We start from the raw sequence: 26,103 nt of genomic DNA, 5'->3' as shown, positions 1-26,103 counted from the left end.
TCAGTGTGTGATACAGTCTGTGCATACATAGGGTTAATTCATTGGTGGTTTTAGTGGTACTGAATGTATTCTGGTGTGTGACAATTTGGAATATCAATACTACATGAAAAAAATTATAAGATCTGAAGACATACGAGATTCTGCTTCACTAAAACTTAACGGCGTTGTGTTTGTTGAATAAAACAGAGACAATATATTTTCCTCTAAAATAAATTTTAATAAAGAGGTCTGTGCTTCTTAATATTTACAGAGTAAACACACAGAAGCAAAAAATACATCTCGAAATCCATTAATTACTAAAAAACAAAACTGAATTTCAATGTCAAGATGAAAATATGAGCAACACTGTTCCTGCAAGGAAGAGAAAACACCTTAAAATGAGACAAAAACTGCACTAGAGAGCATCTATCTTTTGGGCCAATTATGCCGGAATCCTCTGTGGATGGAAAAAAAACAAAAAATTATTTGAATGCTTAATGTTTTAGAGGCAAAAAAACAAAACAAAAAACCAAACAAAAACAAAACCTGTAATTATTTGTATATTTACCTTTCAGACCTTCCACCAACGTATGACATACTTCGGTTTCCAGCCCCAACATTTGGTTTCTGTCCCTTGGGATTCTTTTATACACAGAAAAAAAAAAGATAAAAATCATTAAGTATGCGGCAAAGACAATTATTCAACAAACAAACGAACAAACAGACAAGTACCTTTTTCTTAAAATCACGGTCTTGTCGGTTTGGATCAAACTGTGTGTTGTCCTTCGGTTTGCCTCCTGTTAAATAAATGTGTGATGATTTTAATTACTTTTTCCTCAGACACATTTAACATTCATTTAGTACAAACAGATTCTATACATACCACTGAACACATTCAGGTGAGACTGACTGTAGTCGAAGGGCTTGAAGTCGTCTTTGGATGTGGGTTCTGGCGTCTGAGGCTTCTTTTTAGCTGGTTTGGGAGTTGACTCTCCAACCTCACTTGGAACTCTTTCTCTTTTCTTTCCACCTCCTTTTGCAGACTCCTGATGAAACACGTCAGCGGCATTCATTCATTTCATTTATTTCGTTCATTTCATCAGCAGACATTCAATAACACTGGGTTACAAAAAAATGTTTTTTGCAAGTTGTCTAGGTTTTTTCAACTGAATTAGGACCATTTTGCACCGCTAAATCCAAAAATGACATCTGTTTTTCTCAATCAGGTCAGGTTTTTTTGCCAATTTGATTTTGAAAAATTTGATCTTTTCACAAAATTGATTACGTTTTTGTGTATTTATCAGTTGATTTTTTATATAGTTCTCACCCAAAATCGGTTTTAAGAGAAAAAAAATCATTTTCTAGTTAGGTACTTGTTAGGTACAACGGTGTATTCACCGCAGATGTAGCAGAATACGTCAGGCTTATTTTTGCAAGATCTTCTAGTCGAAGCCATTTTATTCACCTGTAATATTAAAAAAACCATTAATCATAAATTGGCAAGAATAAAATCTTCAGAACTTGTTTATTGCAAGAAATATGAAAGAATTTTGTAACATATGTGAAAATGCCCAGAAATGTAAGCAAAAATGTTAAAAAGCCAATATGTAGCATAGTTCAGAAAGTTGACCTGATTGAGCAAAATTAATGTGATTTTTGGATTCAGCACACCAAAATTATCCTAAATCAGCTCAAAAAACTTAAACAATAAATTTGTTGTTGACCAGTGTAATCATCAGGTGAACAAACATTTATGCACCCATGCTTGAAAAGGAGCAGGATGAAGAAAATCTTATTTTTACTGCCCCCTTCTAAATAATAATAGCCTTAATGGTTAGCTATACACAAGTAGCTATAAAATCATCCTGTATAAAGTCAGACAAACCAAACAAAATACGTCCAAGGATAATACAAAATGAATACAAAACCAAGTGCAAAAATACATGCCCAGAAGTACAAAACAAAACATAGGAAAATATATACCAAACGAAATGATGTAAAACAACTACGATACCATTATAATTATGAATGAATGGAAGGTTTATTGTGGTTTGTACATACCATACTATACCAACTTTATTTATAATGCAGTTTAAGAACTTTACAGCTGGCCAAAGTGCCGTACACCAAACATAAAACAAGGGATTAAATAAGTAAATAAAACTAGTGATAACACAGGGTGTAAAGCGGGCTAAGAACAAAATACAACCATCATAAAAACAAAGACAAATTAAAATGTGATAAAAACAGCATAAAAAACCCCCAAACAAACAGACACGTCACTCATTGATGCTAATGAGAAAAAGTGCATTTTTAGATGTGATTTAAAGACAGGTAGGGACTGAGCCTGTCGAATAGGCAAGAAGTAAAAGCTTATTTTGTTCCTATCCTTTCCCTCTGATCCACTGCTTACATTAAATTAAATGTGTACAGCATTGAATATTCTCATTATAACAAAAGAATCAACAACAACAAAAACACATTTACCATCTCAACTTAATATTCCTGAAGGATTTTAAACTTAAGGCATTTTTTAAAACTTCGGCAGAGAAGTGAGGAACCCAAATTCATCATCAAGGTCATTGTGGTAATTTCACAATCACAAACGAAATACATCTAGACTTCACATTTGTCCTCACTTTAGTGCATTAAAAAATATAAAAACCTCGGAAATTATAATTACTCTCTCTTAATTTAAAGAAATCTTGAATGCTATTTGGAACAATATTATTTTTTACTTTATTAATCATGTCTAATATTTTAATCTATACAATATCCTGCAATTTTTAGGTTTTAAGTTGAATAAATAAATATTAGTTGCTTCAAAATATCCTACTTTATTAATTATTCTAATAGCTCTTTTTTGTAATTTTTTACTAATATATCTATAATAATTTTTCTTACTTTTTTTAAACTTATATTCTAATAAGACGTTAACTGGATAAGAGTTACTGTGATGTTTAACTCTGTTTTCTGTTCAACCTACAGACGATTTGTGTTTTGAGTAGAGTTTTGCTCATGGTTTATTGTTTTGTACCACAATTAAATATCTATTATAGAGACTCTGAGGCTTAAACTGGATTCATTACTTACATAATTAGGTGAAAAGGTTAAAAGCATCGCCCTTAAATGCTGGTGTAATTTATTATAATTCATCTTATAACGCAGGAAATCTTTTCCATTAAAGTTTCAGATTGACAGGTTGAAAGATGCATTCTACACTAAACTCTGGAATATTCAGTTTGTCTGTTTGTTTTATCTTTGTTGGATAAAAGCATGTACACGTGCCAGTGAAGCAATCCTCTGCCATGGAAGAGGTGTAATCTGCATTTAATTAAAATCACAGAATGTCTGCAAATGTCTGCAAAGACATTTCTCTAGTTACAGACAAATCTGAACATAACCGTTCAAGTCTTTGACCTGAAGTTTTCTTCCTCCTCCGTGCATCTTCGAAGGATGTGAAGTTGTGCAAGAACTTTCTACTTAAATCCTAACATAATATAAAAGAAAATTACACAGATAAGATATAATTATAAAATGTATTTTCCTCCAACTTGGCAAAGTGTACAGTTTTATGTTTGTAATACATTAAATTTTTAACTTAAAATACAAGTCAGCAGGTTAAACTTCAAATCCATCAGAACTTTCTAATGAGCCAGCATCTGATAAAATTACTTTCATCTAAGACAGAAAAGCTTTCATCAAGGTCACAGAAGTAAAAGCATTTGCATCTACATTTAACTTGAGTGTCCTTACAGTAGCAGGATTAATGACAAACTCATTAAAGTCTTGACTGAACAGTTTTTCACATCCAGTGCTGACAATTAATGCCTAACATTCACTCAAACACTTTGAAAACACTGAAAACACCACCTCATATTGAAAGGCAATATAATGTCATATGCCACAGGTTTCTGCAGAGACTTTGAATCATGCAAGAACTTCATTCCTTGAGGTTTGACTTTTAAGTTTGATCTCCACATCAGTAAGAAACAAGTTAGATCATATGATGAGAATTTAAGGGAGGCAAAAACATAGTTTCTGGCACATTCAGTGGAGATTGAGTCTAAATCTGTTTAACGTGAGAGACGAAGAGTACAAATATTGGTGATGTTTAGTCAACTGTAGAGGATGAAGGGCACAACGGAGTAGAGCGAAACACAGAAAACTTCAAGCATCGGTCTCCTCAACGTTTGCAGATGGAACACACACCGACCTGGATTCTGTTGCCATATTTCTGCTTAAATAACATGTCTGGTAATCAGGGATTTAAGTTTTAACGTGCAGAGAGTGTATTTATTGTAGTGTTGGTGAAAATATTCACTTCACTGAATGCTACTGACCAAAAATTTCCAATAACATTAAACATGTCTTGATTTTAATCAGTGTCAACATGAGTTTTGGGGTTTTAGAGAGCACAGTAACCGTTAGCCACTGGAACAGTTGTTTGGTGTACAACTGGCAGCTTTTTATTTACATCAATTACAGAAACTTGCTATATAGAAACGGTGGGATATTAATAATATAATCATGTGTAATAGCAACAATGGGATATTTATGTCTTGTTTCATGCATATTTATGGTATTTGATTAAACTGTTTCTATCTTATAACTTAATCATGTTTTTAGATTTAAAGCACTTTGGTCTTCTTCATGTTGTTGTAAAGTGCCATATAAATAAACTTTGACTGATTGATTGATTTATAATATAATCATGTGTAATAGCAACAATGGGACATTTATAATATAATCATGTGTAACAGCGGCGGTGGGATATTTATAATGTGGTCATGTGTAGTGGCAACAATAGGCTATTTATAGTGTAATCATAGGTACTAGCAACAATGGGATATCTATATATAATATAATTCTAATAAAATATATAATTCATGAGAAAACTTCAATCAAGTTTTGTTTGGTGGTTGCCTTGGTCATCATTTTTGTCTGTTTGTGTGCACTGTGTGTTGTTGCTTGTTTTTCTTTTTGTATATCTTAATTCAGTTATGGTATTATGTTATCTATGAGCTGTTTGTTTTTGTTTTTTTTTTAATTTACCTGACAATGGGACTCGAGATTGAAATTAATCTCTCATATTTACATGTAAATGTTCATTAATGCGAACTGTCCCATTTTCAAAATAAATAAATCATTCATTCATTCACATGTCTTTAAAATGACTTAAAAAGTTACTAAACTAAAACAATGTCTTAAAATAAGCTGTGATGTTATTTCTTTGTGATTATGTTCGACTTTTTCATCTCGGTTGCTCATTTTGAGCAGATGTCAGTAACACCCTCCCCTACTGTGGGCGCTGTAAACCTGAAAAATGTGAGAGGCCCTTGTCACAGCTGGTGTTTGGTGTGTTTGCGCTGAGCTTTTTTGGTTAAGGAGATATTAACTCTGATCTGCACTCAAACATAGAAAAAAAAAGAGGAAGAGGAGGTCTGTTCTGGGCTCCTGTAAAAACACAGTGGTGAAATAAGATAGATTTTGTGGCGTAGATACGAGGGGTTTCAAAAATGTCAGAGGATCCTTTGAGGTTTCATTAATATGAAGCTACATCATCCAATTTTAAATGGACGGTTCCACTGTCCAGGATCAGACAAGGACTGAGTCTTTTATTCAGAGAATTTTCAAGGACGCATCTATGGATCCGTTCTATCTCACAAAAAATGAAGCTAACTTAAAAAAAGCCGACCACATTACTGGTGCAATATGCAGTTAACTGTAAGGAGGCTATGACATTTCACAAGGCAAAGTTCACTTATGGTATATATATGAACTATACTATATTCAGTCATATGGAATTATACGTTTTGTCCTGTCCAGTAGTAGGAACTGGATGGAACAACACAAGCTTCACCTCATGGAATCTACAACCTCTTATGTCCAACTTACCTCTAGAAATAACGACAATTAATGAATTATTGAAATGATTAAGAGATGATACAGTGTTCTAGATTAACACAGAGATCAGAGACTTATGGTTTGATAAGAAAGTATAAGTTACAGAGTTAAATCATAGGCTCAATAACAGAGAAATGCTTCAGAAACAGCCACGTTTCCTCATATGCATTACTACTGTTCATTTATCTTTTAGTAGGTCACCAAATACTGCTGTCACTGGACATTTGTATTGATCATCTACATATTGGCTTCATTTGGTGACATAGGCTGAGTGAATAGGTGTAGCTGCTTTATTTTTCCTTTCAGTTCCATTTATAAATAAACTGGATTACAAGTCTGACTGAGATAGGCGCTTTTCACTAACACCACCTGCATTGTTGCTCAACTGAACCATTCATGGATGCATTGATCAACAAGGGAGTGTGTTGCCTGAGCTATCAAGAGGGGAGCCTTGACTTTGAGATGGAGCAATAAATAAGTAAGTAAGTTATTGCATGGCTGTGTGGTCCTGTGCAGCAAATAAAGAACTTCAATCCAACTGGTCCAAACAGAGCAGCCAGATTGGCTCGTAAATGTTCCTTCAGAACAAACATTACAAAAATGCATTGCGGTCTATCATGGTTAACGGTTGAAGCAAAAATTGAATTTAACCTCTTCCTTCTTATGAGGAGTGCTATTTTGAAGGGGAAACCTGACTTTCTTACCGACAGAATAAGGCGTAGAGGTCTAAAACATAACTATGGCACCAGACAGGTTACCATGGGTCACCTTGAACTTCCCAGACCAAAAAAGAATTGACTGAAAAATTCTGTCTTTTACAGGGCCTCCGGTCTATGGTATAAGTTACCTTCATACATCAAACACACTAAAAGATTACATTCATTCAAAAAACACTCAAACAGAAACTACTGAAGGAAATACAGTAATGAAAATGATTGTTTTAACTCTCACAATCCAAGTTACTGTAAAGATAAAAGTTTAAATGTTTTAAGGTTTATGTGTTGAGATGAAATGTTCAGCTTGCTGATAATAACAATGAATTGTAAACTTGTTTTTATTTATGTGTGAATTTTGCAACTGTACAGTATTTGTATTTTAACGGACCCCAAGAAGAGTAGCAACCACTATGGTGGAAGCTAATGGGGATCCGTATAAACAATAAAGTCTCAATATAATGCAAACAAAAGCAATGATTACTATTATCAGGTCATTTTGCATTAATCAGAACCAATTATGAATATTCTAATCCATTTCTATGACTGGGTCTCCCAAAATCCCCTGGAATCTCACACATTGAATATTGAATTGTACCAAGTTTCTGTTTATGAACTGGTTGAAAATCCATGATACCAATAATGATGTACTGATGTTCTTAATGTAGGCCAGAGAGTGGATGCAGTAAAGGCTTTTGGAAAACAATGAAGCTTTCTTTCAAAATTAAATTAGAGCTGAAAACTTCACTGCCGAAGTGCCAGCTGAAACTGACAGTTTAGCCAGAACTGCCAATATTTGCCTGCAGTTGGCAGGATGACGAGTGTTACTTTCGAGCCTCGCTGCCAACACTTCTGACTGTGATGCATACCACCAGTCGATGCCAGCGTGCATATCTGAAGAAGCCATTTGAGCAGGGAGCGCTTTAAAACTAACTTTTCACTTAAGCCATCATCACACAACCCATCGCTGTGGTACAAACCATTACTGTACAAACTAGTGATTGATGGCTCGAGGCTCACACAGTGAATGAAAGTGATGCTACCAGCAGGGAGAGTCAAACGCTGGTGACCGTTCAATTTGTCCTCATGCAACGATGACAAAAGATAAAGTAGCAAGACTTGTGTCTAACTGAGCATTTAAAACATGGTGGAGACACCATATGGTGACAAAAGCGCGTATGACTAACCAAGCGGGAGGGCGCCAAGTGGTTCCCTTGAGAGATGGCGCTAACAGGAAGTGGGCTTTTGGGAAGAAAGTAGCTATTGTTGCACCTCAGGAGGGAAGAGAAGCACTGAGCATTTGATGAGTGGAGGACATGCCTGTAATGCTCCAGTCCCACGCTGTGCATTCTACTTCCCCAGGCACATCATATGACAGATATAAATATTAAAAGGCCACTGGCGGGCTGGTGCTGTCTGCTCAATACTGACTCACCAACTTTATGTATAGAAAATAACCGGCAACATCTTAAGAAAATGGGGGGCATTGCAGAGGGTTCAAACGGCTAATAAAGCGCTATTGCCGACAGGCTGCGCAAGGCTCTGAAGTGAAGAGAACTCGTGCCTCCAATGAGTTTTTACTTTCCCAATAGGGACGTCAAGTATGGTTGTCAGAGTGGAAAGCTTATTTGGGGTGGAAAAGTGGGAAATGAAGGAAAAGAGGGCAAATTACTCACTGCTGCTTGCTGACGCACAGTGGCAACGTTCTGCAGGGACTCCTGGTAGCTCTTTTTAACCTTGTTTCTTTCCTCTGTAGAGAAACAATTAAAGTACAATTAAAAATAATAAGGTTTCTCTTGAAAGTGTATAATTAAATCAGGGTTAAGGCTCGTTACCTGTTGCTTTCCTCGCTTCTTCCTTAGCTTTCTTCTTCGCTTCTAACTCCTTCTGTTGCTGTTCAATACTCTGCAGTTTCCATCTTTTACTAATCTGTGAATATCAGAGGGTACAAGTATGAATATCAACAGTAAAGAGAACAGTTCTATTCTGTGTAAACATAATCTGGAGCTCTAATTACCTCATATATTTTTGAAGACGGGTCAAACTTTGCATTTTTGTTCACACGTACTTCAGTGGAGGGTAAATACTGGAACAAAAAATAAAGAAAAATGAATACGGTGTTTCTAATAAATAGCTGAAGTACTGAAATAACTGTTAATCTCTTACCATTCTGAAAGGGTTCTCAAAAGACTCGATGATCCGCCTGGCTTTCATCTGAGAAACAGTCTCAGAATCTTGGTCTTTGTTTGTTTCCACTTCCTTCAAAACAAAGCAGAGGTTGCACATTCAGCACAGTGATTACACACAAAACACACCGTAAAACTCCTGAAACTGCTGCGGAGTACTAACCTCAAAAAGTGTGATTCTAGGCGGTGCCATGAGGCTACTATTTTTACTTAAATCCACATCCAGTCTGTTTTCATCATCCGAGAAGAGAATTCCTTGTTTGACGGGAAGCTCTGAAAACAAACCAATGAATCTTAGATCTAAGCAACTAAACGACAAAATCATGAAAAAATAATAGAATCTTTAATATTTATGAGTATCAAACTCACCATCTGAAGAGAAGTGCTGGAAATCTCTCTCAGGGACCCGGGATGTATCATGTGGACCAAACATGGTAACCTCAGGCTGGAAAAGCACACATAACTTGCATTTTTAATCATGCTTTTTTACATTTATTTATACGGTTAATTATTCAGGGACAGCACAGTGCAATCAACAACACTGTAAATTAACCAAATTGCTCATTTTCAGCTTTAGTCCCTTGGTCAGAAACATAAAGAAACCAAGGCAATGCAAATACCTGATATATGACGGTGTTATCCAGACAAAAGCTAAATACAACAGGCAAACACTAAATAAATGATATCAGCGAGGTGTTTACACAGATAGTTAATATGAGGCAAAGTAAAAATTAGGGGTGTGCGCTATGATGATATTAGATTGTGAAGGATTAGAATATATCAGCGATCTGGATGCATGCAGCCAGTTGAAAAACCCTTCGTATGTGGGATACTGTTTATATGATGGTTAAAGAAAGAGTGGAACATAATTGTCTAGGACTATCCTGATCACCTATCTGTTTATATCTGTAAATTATACCGGGTGGGGAAGCAAAATTTACAATGAAAATTTAGTTGTTTTTTCTCAGCAGGCACTACGTCAATTGTTTTGAAACCAAACATATATTGATGTCATAATCATACCTAACACTATTATCCATACCTTTTCAGAAAACTTTTGCCCATATGAGTAATCAGGAAAGCAAACGTCAAAGAGCGTGTGATTTGCTGAATGCACTCGTCACACCAAAGGAGATTTCAAAAATAGTTGGAGTGTCCATAAAGACTGTTTATAATGGAAAGAAGAGAATGACTATGAGCAAAACTATTACGAGAAAGTCTGGAAGATACTATTAAAGAAGAATGGGAGAAGTTGTCACCCCAATATTTGAGGAACACTTGCGCAAGTTTCAGGAAGTGTGTGAAGGCAGTTATTGAGAAAGAAGGAGGACACATAGAATAAAAACATTTTCTATTATGTCAGTTTTCTTGTGGCAAGTAAATTCTCATGACTTTCAATAAACTAATTGGTCATACACTGTCTTTCAATCCCTGCCTCAAAATATTGTAAATTTTGCTTCCCCACCCTGTATTCTCTTTCATCTATATGGGTGTATTTGTTTTTATTAGTGGTTTTCGTATTTTGAGATCCAGGTTGGGTTGGTATAGGGGTCGCCGTAAAATGTGAATTTCTTTCTTTTTTTTGTATTGTGCTTTTAGAGATGCACGAGGAAAAAAAAAAAAAAAAAGATAAAAAAAAAAAGAACATATCGACAATCCAACAAAGCAGAGGGATCGTGGAATCGTCTACAGTGTTTCCGCTTTCTGCCACAAAAAAGTCAATAATAGGCCCACACATTAGGCTATGCATATTAAAGTCTTGAATTTAAACTTTTACAACATAGAACAGTGGTTGCAGTGGTAGCGTTTTCCACCTGCTGCCTGTCACTACTGGGATAACTGCCCATTTGCACATGTGCGACGGTAACTCTACTTGGACAAACTGTCTGAAATGCGTTGCCAGACATCGAACAGAAACTGACCAACCCGCACGTGCATCCCCCTTCCCTAACACAAAGTGTACGCCATGATATCAATTCCACAGGAACCTCCTCTGGAAAGATCTTTGAGCTAAATTGTCTGTTTTATTTTTTTCTTTTAGGGCTATGTTTTACATACACATGCACTGTCCAGAAATTTGCAAAGTAGTTCCAAAGATCAATGTAAAGAAGCGTGATAAAATCGAGATTGTGATTTTATTTAAAAAAAAAAAAACTAAACATGATATTATATTTTTGCCACATCGCCCACCCCTAGAACAAATCATGTCAAAAACAGCAAAGGTAAAAACAGACACAACACAACAAATTTAACAAATCCTCTATTTTCAACTGACCTTTTTAATAGGTGTGAGTCCTTTCTTCTTTTGAGCTGCAATTTCAGCCTGCAAACAAAAAAATTGAAACAAATCTAGAATGTAACATACATAAATACATACAAGTGATTTTACCCATACAGACACTGCCCCATAGATATTAGAATCCCATCATGTTTACCTTCAGAAGAGGCATTTCTCTAGCCTCCTGAATTAACAAGTGGAGCTCATTGATCTGCTGCCTCACCAGCGGGGGGACAGGGTTACAGCAGGCAATAATGCCCTGAGGCTCCCTGGATACAAAGACGAAATAAAAACAGAAATAAGACTACTGCGCTGGAGGTTAGAGTTAAAGAAATTGCACCTTTGAGTAATGTCAGAAAAATCTAATGGGCTTACTTGGGCAGCTCCTCAGAAATCTTGATCATCATGTGAGTGGGCATAACGTATCTAAACACAATAAATAAAAAAAAAATAATTAAAATATGTCAAGAGGGATTCAAAAAACAGGGTATCTGTTAAAGGAGTTTCTGGTTTATTGATATTCCATGCTCTCACCAGCAGGGGGCAGTCATGTACCAGAACACACTTAGGACCAAAACCACCAATGAATCAACGCTATGTATCCACAGTCTGTATCACTCCCTGAATAAAGTATAAAGCTCATTGTTTACACACGTCTGTATTATGGCGTCATCAAGTTTTCTTCTTTAAACTAAAACTCATAGATGTTTATTTTGACATTTGGTAAAAATAACACTGTCTTAAAGTCTTCATGTGCTGCATCAGCTGATAGTTTACATTATAGCTCTGTTTTGAGACAGAAAACAGCCACAGTAAAACCACAAATCACCTGTTTACTGTACAATTTGTGTTGTCATTATATCTGCACTACAGATGACCAACTTAGCAAACATAATAAGATCACATAGTAACTTTATACCTTCATAAACCTCATAAACAAACTCACTTCTGTAGAAGAAACGCTGTGATTTCAACACCAAACTCCATTCTTTTTATTTAGAGCTGTGCTCAGTGGAGAAAACAACAACAGTGACATTAGTTTTTATCATTTGTTCACTTTCTTTGACACAAAAAGCTTTCTTCACCACTTTCTGATGCTTTGGTCAAAGACCTACTAGTGTTAATTTTCCTCCAAATTCAGTTCATATTTCAATAGTCCAATAAATTGGCATCTTTGGCAGAACTTCAGAGCTTGTTATTCTACACACTAATAATAATTTTAGGTCATTATTAAACATGTAAAAGGCAAAATACTACAAATGCCCCTTTTAAATTAAATTTACAAATTTTTTAAAAAGATAAAGGATACAATTTAAAGGAGTGATATTTAGCTTTTTTAAATGAAACTATGCATTTTAAAACATTTCCCTGTGGACTACATAAACTGTAAATGCTATGTTTGGGTCTGAATTCTTCATTAATTCAACTCCACAGGTCCATCTTCAACCCTATTTCTGAGTAATGACACCAGAAAGGTCGTTTTGAGTGCTGGCTATTTAAATGCAAATGAGCCACTTCACGCCCCACCCCCTCCAGGTTGTTGACCATGCTTTCTGTCCCGTTCAGCCACTTGTGTTCGTTAATACAACCAACAACTAAACAGTTTAAGTAATCGGTTCGAAGTTTGGACATATTTTCAGTTTTTACTACAACCGCTGCTGCTGACAAACAATTATGTCGTACTCGGAGAAATGTTTGTTGGAAGTCTTGACCTTATATGTGCTAATGTCATGATACAACTACTTATAAAACTTAACAAATTAAGAAGGAATTAAAACAGGCTGTAGAAATCCACTCGATTTTTGCCAGAATGAACATAAAGATGGCTTTGCAGCACCTGGAGGGTTGAAATTCAAACTTTTTGAACTATTAGGGTCCAAATACACAAATAAATGAACCAAAGACTAATAAAAGTGAGTTTAGCAAAATCTGACCCCTTTAAAACCAATTTTATGTCCACGCTGGGAAATGAAAGATAATCTGAATACAATGATGCCCCTGATGTGAATATAAAAAAGTATTGTGTATCTGGGTGGTTACTTGTAGCTTTGTGTTTTCTGACTTCCTATGAGACTTCAATAGCTTTATACCTAATGTACTAACCACAACTCTTATAAGTGTATTCAAGACCTCTTCTAGCCTAAAATACTCACTGTTTAGAGACATGCATAAACGTTGATAAAATACTGTAAATGAGAAAAGCTGTGAGATAGTCACAGTAACATTTTGGCTGTAAGATCTGGCTGGGCACCAACTAAAAATAGTAAAACCACTCGAGCAGATTCCCAGAACACGGAGTCCATCCATTTCCAGACAGCCTACCCGGTGCTTTCGTCCTCCTGCCTGGCCAGCTTGTCCCTCCAGGCGAACAGTAATCTGAAGGCTGTGAGCTGCTGGGTGTTAAAAGACTTTTTCTGCTTCCTCTGCAGCTCCAAGTATGAATCTTCTGTGAATATAGGCTTCAAATATTTCTGTATGGGAAGGGGACACACGGTGAGTCACGAAAATGTCAGAAAATGCAGGTGATCACGGTGAATGCATTTTTTAATATCCCACCAATAAAGGAACCATAGACCTGTAAAGTCCTGTTCACACATGGCATTAACAAGGATCTCTGGTGTAAATGCACAAGGGATGGGTATTGTTTAACCCTCAAAGACCTAAAGAGCCCCCCCCCCCCCTTTATTTTATGTTTATTAAATCCTTCAAAATGTACAAAATTGGCAACTACACACAGCGCAATGCACTAAATTGGTAAAAAGCACATATCAGCAAGATGTCATATGGTGAAGGATTTGACTTTTTTTTCCCTCCCAAGACCCCCCCCCCCCCCCCCCCCCAAGTAAAAAAAAAAAAACACTCACCAAAAAACACAAAAACAAATCACAATTATAACACTGGGTTACAAAAAAATGTTTTTTGCAAGTTGTCTAGGTTTTTTCAACTGAATTTGGACCATTTTGCACCGCTAAATCCAAAAATGACATCTGTTTTTCCCAATCAGGTCAGGTTTTTTTGCTAATTTGATTTTGAAAAATTTGATCTTCTCACAAAATTGATTACATTTTTGTGACTTTATCAGTTGATTTTTTTATATAGTTCTCACCCAAAATAGGTTTTAAGAGAAAAAAATCATTTTCTAACAGGATTCCTGTTAGTACAATGGTGTATTCACCGCAGATGTAGCAGAATACGTCAGGCTTATTTTTGCAAGATCTTCTAGTGGAAGCAATTTCATTCACCTGTAATATTAAAAAACCATTAATCATAAATTGGCAAAAGTAAAATCTTCAGAACTCATTTATTGCAAGAAATCTGAAAGAATTTTGTATCATATGATGTGAAAATGCCCATAAATGTAAGCAAAAATGTTAAAAAGCCAATATGTAGCATAGTTCAGAAAGTTGACCTCATTGAGCAAAATCAATGTGATTTTTGGATTCAGCACACCAAAATTATCCTAAATCAGCTCAAAAAACCTAAACAAAAAATTTGTTGTTGACCAGTGTAATAAATAAATAAATAAAAGGGGTGGCACACTGCATCTTTCATTATGAGCTGTCTATAATCAATATCTTTCAATATGAGTTAATCTGAGTTAAGAAGGGCTCCTACACATTTTCATATACATCCAGCTGTCCATTTATCTTGCGGATCAGTCCTTCATACAATGCGGTCTCTGATAAAGCTGCATATCATTCAGTAAACGCAGGGTTGTTCTGCCCCTTCCAGTGCCTTAGTATGACCCTCTTCGCTGTAGTGAGCACAGTTTTAAGCCAATGTGCTCTTTTTGTTTCTAATATAACATTATGATCCAGACAAAAAATTATCTATTGATCTAAAATGACTAATGACCCTTTGAGCCACTAACCTTATAATCATATTTAAATATTTCTGGTAAAATGCAGTTTCTCGGCTTTTTAGCAGCATCAGGTCAAGTCTTTTTTGGACGGAACTGTCATATTTGTCATCAGCATGGAAACACCATCACCTCCTGCGACACCGATTCATAAAACCAGTAAAATCCATGTAGTTTGACGAATGACAGTGGTTGTAGACACTTGTCTTCATGTTCAGTTAATGATATTCTAACATGAGTTTTCTGTTTTCTTATAAACGCTTTCAAATTTACTTTTACGAACATTTATATGATCAGTAAATTAAAAACAGGAAAATACCCGATTCTTACTGACCAATGCAAAAAGCAGAGGATCATATCATAATAAAGGGTGATAAATTACTTGGGAAAGGTTAAATTTAGAGAAAGTTTAATTTGAAATCCACTACAAAAATAATTCTAGGTCAAAAAGTGTTAGAAGTTTTTTGGTTCCACAATCAGTACATTGACTTTGACAAAGTTTTGGGTCAAAACACGGTATTTGAAATCTCTCATTTTAGAGACAATTTGACAGATTAGTGTTGCTGAATGACCCACATTTTTACTTTTAAATTCATTTTTGCTTTAGTTGGACCATACGGGATTATCCAAAATGTGGAGTTACTTTATACTGAAATGAATGTTGGAATGGCAATCAATAAACTTCGCTTTCTGCAGGACATTACTGTGTTTTGACCCTTTTCTAAATAACACTTAGTTTTCTACATTTAGTCATTAGTGCAAAAGAGCCAAATTTATTTTTATTTTATTATTTAAAGATTCCTGAAAATTCTGACAAGCCCAAAGATAAATATCGCAGGTGTTTTATATGTGTAGTGTTGCATAAGAAAAGTGAAACAACCCAAGATACTTTTCACTCTCAAATTAAGGAAATATTCACCCTTTACATAATAAGCTCACTTTCAGCCATTCATTTTGTTTAAGCACTTGGGAATCCATTTATCACTAAAACATAAGTCACACTGGAGAGTCAAAAAAAACAAAAGAACAGGAAGAAGCAGATGGAGAAAATGAATGATCAAACCCATCATTTGTACTCATTTTTCCACAGTTGGCACCTGATTGACTCAACACAGTTTGGCTTAATGTAAATATTAAGGTTTTTTCAGGCTAAGATATCAGTTGCTTGGACTTCAAACTTGCCTGTTTGAAAATTTCCTCTGACATTTTCAGAGATTTCCAGCTGGTTTGCATTCACATCCCACATCCCAACATGAAGACATACTTATATTTTGCTGCAGCAGTCACTCTGGATGATTTAATGTGTGATCTGCATGACTTGTTGAGGTTTAGCATTGCTTTGGATCACTTCAGAACCTCAGTCAAAATTTTATCAGAAAGAGTACATCGAGTCGAGTCAGTACCAACAGTGAAAAAGTGGCAAGAATGAATAAGAGGCAACAAAATACTACATCATGCACAGAGAATTTAAATATTCTTCTGCTGAATAATATTAACCAGTGGTGCCAGGCCCATCGTTACTCCTTGGCTTTTGAGACCATGTGATATTTGACTGCATTATTTTTATTCTATTGTTTTATTTGGTATTGGTTTATTGTTCTTATTTTTATTGTTTTCAATTGTGCAGCTTTTTCTGTCTTTCTAATCTATTTATGTACTTTATTCTTTTATTTGGGTTTTATTTATTCTTCTGTGCAGCACTGTTTTTTGGACTGTTTTATGTCTTTTAATCTATTCTTGTATTTTCTTCTATTATTTTGTTTTTTTAATTTATTCTTCTGTACAGCATTTTGGTCCACCGTGGTTGTTTTAACCCTTTCATGCACTGTCCACTCCAGTGGACAGTTCTCCTCCAGCTGTTCTCTTGTATATTAATGGGTTTTGTTGTTTTAGTTCCATATCAGCCAACACAGTGGACACTTATGCACCATCTCATACACTGTAATTCAGATCACTACGGTAACTTTGCTGTTCTTGATAAACCTGATCTGCACTAACATGTTTTAGTGTAAATCAATTGTTATTTGTTAGACAAGAAGTTTTTTTTTTTGCATATTATCTCCATGAAGTGAGTAATTACTAGCATTAGAATATATTAAAATGTGAGAAGACATCAGATTAGCGGCATTAAAAATGTTTTTATTTCATTGTTTTCATATCACTCTCTGATATTGGGTTTTAAACACGTTTCTTTACTTCAAAAATTAAATGTATGGATATTTTTGTAACTCCATAGAAAAAAAAAAAACTTGATTGAATTGTGTTTTTCGTGGCTAAACACTGAAGAAAAAAATCTTGACTAAGGTTCTCAAAATTCGTGCATGAAAGGGTTAAAGTGCTTTACAAATAAAGCTGGATTGGATTGGACAACAAACCCCACCCCTCGCACATATTGTAGCTTATTTTGGCACTGATCCAGCTGATGTCATCATGTCTATGCGCATGCTGATGTCAGCATATCAATTGCCTCTATATATGCGCCAAGTTTGAAGTAAATTGAAACAAACTTGATGTTTTTATAGGATCAGGATAAACTTTATTGTCCCATATGGGAAATTTGTTTTGGACAACAGTGCTACACATTGCTGCATTCACATTCAGACACATACAATCACAAATAGACGTGAAATTTCGAAAAGATGTTAAAAATTCAGAATTTGGGCAGGGTTATGTGTTGCATCATGGGTGGATGTTGTTCAGAAAATCAAAAATTACCTTCCTGTACAGCGACCATCTTAATCATGGTCTGTTATCAATAAAAAGACCTCTGAAAGAAAGAAAAATGTATAAAAAATTGGAACTTTGACCTACTTTTCCCAAAATGTAATGACATTTATTCTGGCTCACTGGCAATCTATAAACCCAATTTGGTATGAATTCAACCAATAGTTTTGCTGCTAAAGTGTTAACAAAGAAACAAACCAAAAACAATACCCCTTGCCTCCCCCTCGGGGGATGGGGTAGCTAATCGAGACAGAAAGGCAGTAAAACATTCTTTCATTCATTCTTCTGTTGGTTTGTTTACTTATGGTGCATTTTCAGATAAACATTATGAAGCTGGCCAGTTAAACTTGACAGCTTGTGCTGTATCCAAAATGCCTGGAGGAAATTAAAGTTTGCTTAGCTACATTTTTAGGTTATTAGATGAGCGTGTTTGTTTGCTTGTGGAGGAGGGGAGGGGGTGAGATCCAATCATCAGTGGTCATTGGAGAAGCATGTGGAGATGCATTCTAATGATATGCTTGACTAGACACTTTTAGAGCTGTCGACTTGTGAACCAGGGACTAAAAATGCATGCTAATAACAGGAGTGAACAGCCAGAGTAGTAAGAGTAGGTGTCACTGTGTGTACCTTAAGGGAAATGTCTTTGCTCTTGTTCCAGACACTCTGCAGCAGACCGGGCTGTCCGTGGTTGAAGTCCAGCAGCTGCAGCCTCATACGGTCGTAGATGTAGAGGAGGTAGTGGGTGTCTGAGCGGGCATACTGCACCATCTCATCTGGCAACGGGCTGCACGGACGAGTGATGAGAACATTCGCACTTCAGCCAAGCAGTGTCAAAACTAATGCCACGTTCTATTAATAAAAATCATAAAAAAACATGTCAAGTTTCCAGATTTTCCTGCATCCTCACCGAATTCTCCAGTCAGCGAGCTGGTAGCGTTTGTCGGAGTCGACGTTGCAGAAATGTTTGAGTAGGTGGTCGAGGGAATGTCTGGCCAGGTTCAGAGCGCGACTGGCCTGATGTGTGTCAAACAGGTTGACCACATACACACCAAAGTCCCTCTGGAGCCACTCGATGTCAGAATCAGCACCGTGAAAAACCTGATACGAGCAAAGAAAACACAGAATACAGTCACAGTCGTGAGTTACTGGTGCGGCATGGAACCCAACTGTCAGGGAAAAAGTGATGATGATCCTCTGGTACAAACTTATAATTTTTTTTTCTCTTTTTTTTTTAACTAAACTTGACATCTGAAATGCTTTGCGCTAACACATTTTGAAGACTGGTGGCACTGACATTTTATCATTTGGATCATTTTCACAGAGCTTGTCTGTTTCAGCACATGAAGCCCACGCACTACACGTTTTCACAGGTGTCCCACTGTGTGTAAGTCACAGAGCTCCCACACACCACAGGACACCCGCTAACTTTTTAGAAAACAGTTGGGCATTAGAGACGAGCCAAGAAGTTAAGCCTTAAATCTGCACAAACTTCAAACATGCCCACGATGGAGGTTTTCTTTTTGCATGTGGTCAACTGCGATCTATTCTTGAGAGCAGATGATTAGACGATTTAGACGGGATTCTGAAGTCATTACGTAGTCTGAGCCCTTTTCTATTTCATCTTCTTAAAATATATTCCCCTTGAGATTATCTTAAAGCCACTTTCATCGCTGAGATCTGTGAATGCTGCGGCACAGCTTTACAGCGGGGCCCAATATGGCAAACAGCACAAGTTGTCACACATCCAGATTTAAGATATCCTCGGTTTAATTATCCAAACCCAAGGGAACGCACCAGAAATATCAGCAGCACTGTCCACCGCATTATCAAACCATGTGTGCCTATGACTAAGTCACTCTAATTACATAATTGCCTGAGAGCTTCTTTGAACTGACCATGATCATTTTGGATAATTGTTAGAAATGCCATATGTTCACCAATATTTCCATCACTTTTCACTGTTTGTGATTCAACTGGCGCTGTTTCAGTGTTGTCATCACATTGTACTGACTTCTTCTGTTATAGTTTGATGGCAACTGAGAATCACTATCACCATGTGTTAATCTAGATGTGTTTGGATTATAATACACAACTGACCACACAATATCCAATTAAATTATCATCAGGGGGCATGTTTTGGTTATTATTAACCAAACTAGAAAAGCACTCGGAGACCGCAGACCTCTGCCAAGGCAAATAAGTTCTTCAGGTCATTTAGTACTTGTAGCTGATGTGTTGGAAGCAGCAAAATGAGCAAAATAAGGCACTGAGGGACTTTGACCAGGTCCATATTTATTGTAATGGTGATGACTGGGTCAGAGCATCTCCACAACTACAGGTCTTGTTGGGTATTCCTAGTCTGCAGTGGTTAGTACCGACCAAAAATGAACTAAGGAAGGACGTTCCAAACTCAGGACAGCTGAGCATCTGCTGAGGTCTGGTGGAGTCTAGGCCTCAGGTGAGAGCTGTTTTTAAGGAAAAAGGGGAACCTACACAATATTAGACAGGTGGTAATAATGTTCTGCTCCCGTAGATGATCAACTGGTTGAGACACGGTTGTTGTTCTTTAATACCTACCAAAAGTATCTAAACACTTTACACTGGGAATGAACAAGATCAGGTCAGTGACTTGGTCATCATATTTTCTCCCTTGTCAAAGTTGTTCAGATCCCTACATCTTTTCCATTTTGCTGTTTCTAACACATCAACTTCAAGGGCTAAATGTTCATTTGCTGCCTAATATATCCAACCTCACTGGCAGATCCATTCATAACGAGATAATCGAAATAAAAACCACTTTGCCTGTCAGTGGTCAGAATGTTATGGCTGTTTGGTGTGTAATGGAATTTTAACTTATTTGTCTAACTCCCTTCTTTGTCTCATGTCCTTATCCAAAACACCCTCTGCTGTATGTAAAACTAGAAGTAACAAATGTGACCGTGCCAATTTCTGAATATTTGTAAAACTTTAACATTCCCTTGTCCTTATCCAAACACCCCCTACTGTATGTTAACTTTCTCATACGGTAACAAAAGGTGACTGTTTGTTAAAACCCGAGGCTCATCACACAATCAAAAGGCCCTTTGAAGAGACTGGAGGTGTCGCTTGACAAATGGGATCCACCCTATAAACGTGGATCTTGCCAGAAGCTCTTTGTCATTTCTTCACAATTACCGCTGGTGTGCAGAACTGACCTTTCTTTGCAAAGAAATAAAAACCTTGTCGGCCGACAGAAGCCTCTATTTCATTATTCACCAGCAGCAGAGCAAAATTTCCACAACAGGCGTATAGAATAATAATGGCATAAAATACATTTCTCGAGTAGTGCATGCCAATTTCTACCCTTTAGCAATTCCACAAGATCACACAGGTACCTACCAAACTTCTGGAACAAAATATTTTGCAGAGAATCCCAACAAAGATTTAAAAACGCTGACAAACACCTTGACAATTGCTGGATCTGTGAATGCCTCATTAAGGATGTACATCTCACTGCGGAGCTCCAAAGTGTCGATAATGAAGTCCTCATCTCTGGTGGAGATCTGCATCAGACAGGTGATGCCGAGGAAGCTTCTGTAGGAATGGTGCTATGAGAGAGAACAGACTGTTAGCAAAAAGGTAGTTATCAGATATTTCTGTTCCCAAACCATACAGTACTTGACAGAATCAGACAAACTGCAGTCTTAAAAGGTGCAGGCAATCTGGTTTTCTAATCCTGTACCTCAAGATCCACCGCAAACTCAGACAGTTTGCAAAGCTTCCCATTCAAAGCCACCAGATCCTCCAGGTTATGAATGAAAGAGCACTTTGTCTCAGCCATGGGTCGGTACATCTAAAAATTAATCAGCAAAACATAAATTTATTAGAAGAATTACAAAAGATAATCATATTTGAAACAGCTGTTTCTATAACTTACCTGAGGCTCTGGTTTAGACAGAAGGTTTTCTGGTATTGTCAGATGATCCACTTCAAACTGGTATGGATGAGCAAACCTACAGACATAATGAGCAGTTGAAGTTTAAATGGAAAACAAGTTATAAAAAGACAATATTTTAAACTATACATGAGGTTAAAATATTACATGTCCTCAACATGTTCCTGAGTTCTTTGCTGATGAATGAAGTCAGCCAGAGCAGCCGGAACATCAAGATCTTCTGGTCTTTCTTTGCGGATTTGCTTGTTGCTGAAATCTACATTTGGAGCATAAACATGTTGAAGTGTTCAGATGCAATAAAAAATTAAGATTTCTATTGACAAAATGTTAAAAATAAAGAATATCAGAAAGAAACATGTCTTACAGGAGGGAAGAGACTTTATGGCATTAGGCTTGATGAAGATTTTGGGAATAAATGGTGTGTTGCTGTTGTCGACTTTTTCTTTAAATTTCAGCTGAGGCCTTGTAATGTTCTTGGCATGGAGCAGTTTAAATGTCTCAGAGCGACTTCCAGAACTCGAACCCTGATCAATAAAAACATTGCTTACAAAAACTGTGAAGGGCAGCAGAGCATATTTATAACGATATATATATATATAAAAAAAAAAAACTTAAATTGCTTGAACGCTAGGATTGGCCCATAAAGTTTCAATTTGAATGAAACCCAAAACAGAGATTGGCATCTGCAGCATGAGAGCTTAGAGGTTAATTAGCCAACCTTGCGATTCCAGCTGGAAACCACAATCTTGGGAGGCTGAAACCCTGCAGGCATGACAGGCTGCTGGCTCCTGTTCACCCCATCAGCTTCATCGAGAAGAATCCCCTGGAATTGAATGAAGTAACTCAGTTTTCTGCAGTTTTTAACTATGAGAAAGTTATAAAATATGAAATATGCTTTACATACCACTCTTTCAAGGATGACATCGTTTGAGTCCACAACCAGGTCAAACCTTTCCTCCAGCCCTGTCACTGTGCTGTGGTCTTTCAAGTGAGCTCTGCATCCATGGTGCTGCATGATTTGACTCATACTGTCATAAAAAGACACAGAAACAAATTAACATACTGCAGATGGATGGCACTGGATTTTAATAACAACAGGTGGCTGGTTATTCAGCTGAAGGACTCCTATGGCCTTTCAGGTCAACAGAAGTGTCATGAACTTAAAAGGTTTGTCATGGATCAGAACAAGTTCACTGAAGACTGAGGAGCTCTTTATTTTCAAACACAAAACATATCCTTCTACAGGCTGAACGTACAAACAAATCTTCACTTACAAACTTCCCATGCATCTCTACAGGAGCTGATGGCATTTAAACTGAGGAGTTTGTCGTGACTTGTGGGTTACTTGAGAATCTGACTGAGCCTGAAGTAAAAACCAACAGTATCTAATATTCCCTCACCAGTGCAGGAGCTTATCTCCTTGACTTTGACAGAACTCCTGGAATCCCGGGAAGCTCCGATAGAAATCATATTCATCTCCAGCTTGAGGCAAGCCGGCAGATGCTTTGGTGGCTGATAACACAGCACCCAATCCATACTGCAGGAGACAGGAAGGAAAATTGGAGACAAGTTTAAGGCAGATTTTTCAGGCTGTTGAAAGCAGATGTTATCAAGGCTCCTCAGATTATGCGGACATGCCTTACCCAGTGAATTTGCCCACTGTGGAATCAGTAAAGTTAATCTTATCACAGTCTCAATCAAACAGCATTAACAGATTCCTTGTTTAACAGACATTCTGGTGTCAACTAGGGAATACAGTCGCGGAAAAAATTATTAGACCACCCTTGTTTTCTCCAATTTCTTGTTCATTTTAATGCCTGGTACAACTAAAGGTACATTTGTTTGGACAAATATAATAATGTCAACAAAAATAGCTCATAAAAGTTTAATTTAAGAGCTGATATTTATATACTTAGATACCATTCTCCATGGTTTTCTTGATAATAACCAAAATCACTTCAGTTCTTATATCAATATCTATGGTATTGTACTGACAAAAACAGTGCTTTTAGGCATTCCATGTTTTCTTTTCTTTCTGTTTTAGTCACATGATACACACAGGAGTTAGTACTGGATTACAAAACCATTGTTTTGATGACTTTTGATGGTCTAATAATGTTTCCCGCAACTATAGATTCATTCTTTATCTTAACTTCTCAGTAACATATGTCTTTTGTCTTGTAAAAGCACAAACATTTCCAACTTTTGTAATTTTTTTTTTTTTTTAATTTCATCTGTATTACTTAGATTGTATGTTGTGTTCAACACTGACAGGTGATTGGCATGTCATTTGTGTTGCTGCCAGTCCTGGCCAGCAGGTAAATGCTAAGGAGATATTTAATCTCACCTAGGCATTCCTGGTTAAATAAAGAACAAAACAACAACAACAACAACACATAAACAAATAAATAAACACAGCTCATCAGAAGCTGACATTTTCCTGTTGGGAGCCGACACTGTTGCTGTGTTTTAGCTAATATAGTTTGTCATAATATGATGCTGTGGCATGGCTATTTATAGTTTTTTCATCACAAAAATGAACCCACCAGCCAGTGTTTTTACTCCAATTCAGCTCATTAAGAAACATGAAGGTATGTCTTAGGGGAGCTCTGCTATTAAGCTAACTAGCACCCAAAACAGGCTGTTTAGTCCGTTTATTTACAATTACGTTACGACCCAACACATATTAATGTAATGTAACTGAGCCTCAACAAACAGATAAACGTTATTTTCTATATACAACTCATCTGTGTGCTAGTTTACACACACAATCCCACGTTGTCCAAACTGACTGCTAGCTTAAACGTATCAACACAGCTCCATTTCCGTTGCTTCACTCACTTTAACGAATGCATCTACGTCCTTAAACCCGGGACACAAGTCGGGGTTTTCCTCTTCGGTTGTGTCGGAACTCGTGTCTTGACGGCCACTGTTAGAAGAATCATGTTTTTTCAAGGAGTCCATGATTAACTGCATGGACTGTGTACATGTGTGAGCCACAGGAAGCAGCTCGTGTCCCCCAGTGTTTGTACTGCGTTAAAGCGGAGGAGGCGGAGTCACAGCGCCCCCTGATGGTGTGGAGGGACATGACAGGCAATCAGGTTTATATCAGGGGGGTAAACATATGGTCTGTGGACCAAAACTGGGTCCAATTAGGCCGGTGGGATGAATTTGTGAAATGGAAAAATTACAATAAAAATATTAAAAATCATGTGTGTAAAAAACATTTTAGTTCAGGGGCCAAATACAGACCAAATAGCCACTATCAGACTAGTGACACAAAACATTAACCCCTAATAGGTAACCATGGTGCCCCCCACAGCTACAGGTAACCTGGGGTCCAGCTAGACCCCAGGTTACCTACGGTGATAAAGACATCTAAAAATGTTATTTTTTAGTCAGTTACAATACTTTATTGCTTATAGTATGAAAGGATAGCAATGAAACGAAAAAATATAACAAAATTGTGCTTTATTTTCCAAATAAATTCTCCTTTACTGCGTGAAGTATTTCCTTCACTAAAGTTAACAGAAAATTTCAAAAAAGTTTCACACGTTACAAATAAACACACTACATTGCTATAACACATTTGCAATACAGTTTCAATAAAGTTTCTCTAAAAACTAAACTATAACTAAAAACTAAACTAACTACACAATTGGGTAGTACGAATAGGTGCTCACAAACAGTCCTCACGGAAGGAAAACTGACGTCATAAACACTATCGATCGATAAATGGTCATCATCTGATTCAGATTCTACTTCTAAATCTGCAAGCTCTATCCTAATATCTTCATCACTTAGAGTTTTTCTCTTAGCCATGGCCTCGCACGATGTTAAAATTACTCAAAAAAGATTAAAGCACTGAAGGTTAGCGTTATTAGAAATTTATAATATCAATTATTGATCATATTCTGAAATACCTGAAATGGAAAAACAATAAATCAATATACATTAAAGGTAAACTGGGGTCACGGGCGACCCCAAAATGTCTGTATTGCCTATATTATTCTACGAGTTAATTTTTGGTTCCATTTTACTTTTCAGATCCCTATACTAGGAGGGTAAATGAAGTAACACACACGAGCTTCAAATAAAAACATAGAAAACATAAAAAATTAAAAACGTGGGGTCTGCTGGGACCCCAGGTTACCTGTTAAGGGTTAAGGAGGGTATGAAGTACCCCAAGTCACAAGTCCCCCATACTGATACAGACACAAATACCATGCTCTTATCTGAATGTGCAACAACCTGCTCTACCTCCTAGTACTTTAAACTGAATGTGCTATACCTATGCTTGCTATAGGTCACAGTACTTTTAATTAAAATGTGCAATAACTTGTTTACCTCTCAGGACTCTTATTATCATTACTATTACCCCTTTTTATATAATACTCCATTGTTACAAATGTGCATCTGAGCTGTATGTGCAATAACTGTTTTCTTGCAGGTTTTAGCTATGTTTTATGTTTCGTATCTGCCTGTTCTTTTATCATAGCTTTACTTTTTGTTCAAGCTCCCTT

General features: G+C 36.7%; 1 protein-coding gene across 1 annotated transcript; it reads right to left on the bottom strand.

Moving 5' to 3' along the window:
* Positions 1-203: 203 nt before the first annotated feature.
* exosc10 (exosome component 10) lies at positions 204-24,595 on the bottom strand. Its single transcript, XM_030139165.1, has 25 exons — positions 24,422-24,595; positions 22,981-23,117; positions 22,485-22,608; positions 22,299-22,403; positions 21,945-22,104; positions 21,728-21,836; positions 21,563-21,638; positions 21,368-21,478; positions 21,090-21,233; positions 18,554-18,744; positions 18,274-18,430; positions 13,386-13,534; positions 11,439-11,489; positions 11,221-11,332; positions 11,061-11,108; positions 9,155-9,230; positions 8,949-9,058; positions 8,766-8,858; positions 8,617-8,685; positions 8,435-8,528; positions 8,276-8,349; positions 863-1,025; positions 712-776; positions 548-621; positions 204-436 (listed from the first exon to the last, which is right to left on the bottom strand). Exons 1-25 carry the CDS (start codon positions 24,554-24,556, stop codon positions 406-408), a joined length of 2,658 nt encoding a protein of 885 aa, XP_029995025.1. The 5' UTR covers positions 24,557-24,595; the 3' UTR covers positions 204-405.
* Between the last annotated feature and the right edge of the window lie 1,508 nt (positions 24,596-26,103).

The sequence above is a fragment of the Sphaeramia orbicularis genome, chromosome 7 (genome assembly GCF_902148855.1).
Source record: "Sphaeramia orbicularis chromosome 7, fSphaOr1.1, whole genome shotgun sequence".
Taxonomy (NCBI): Eukaryota; Metazoa; Chordata; class Actinopteri; order Kurtiformes; family Apogonidae; genus Sphaeramia; species Sphaeramia orbicularis.
Note: the sequence above shows the minus strand (reverse complement) of the source record. Positions and strands in the feature narration are given on the sequence as shown.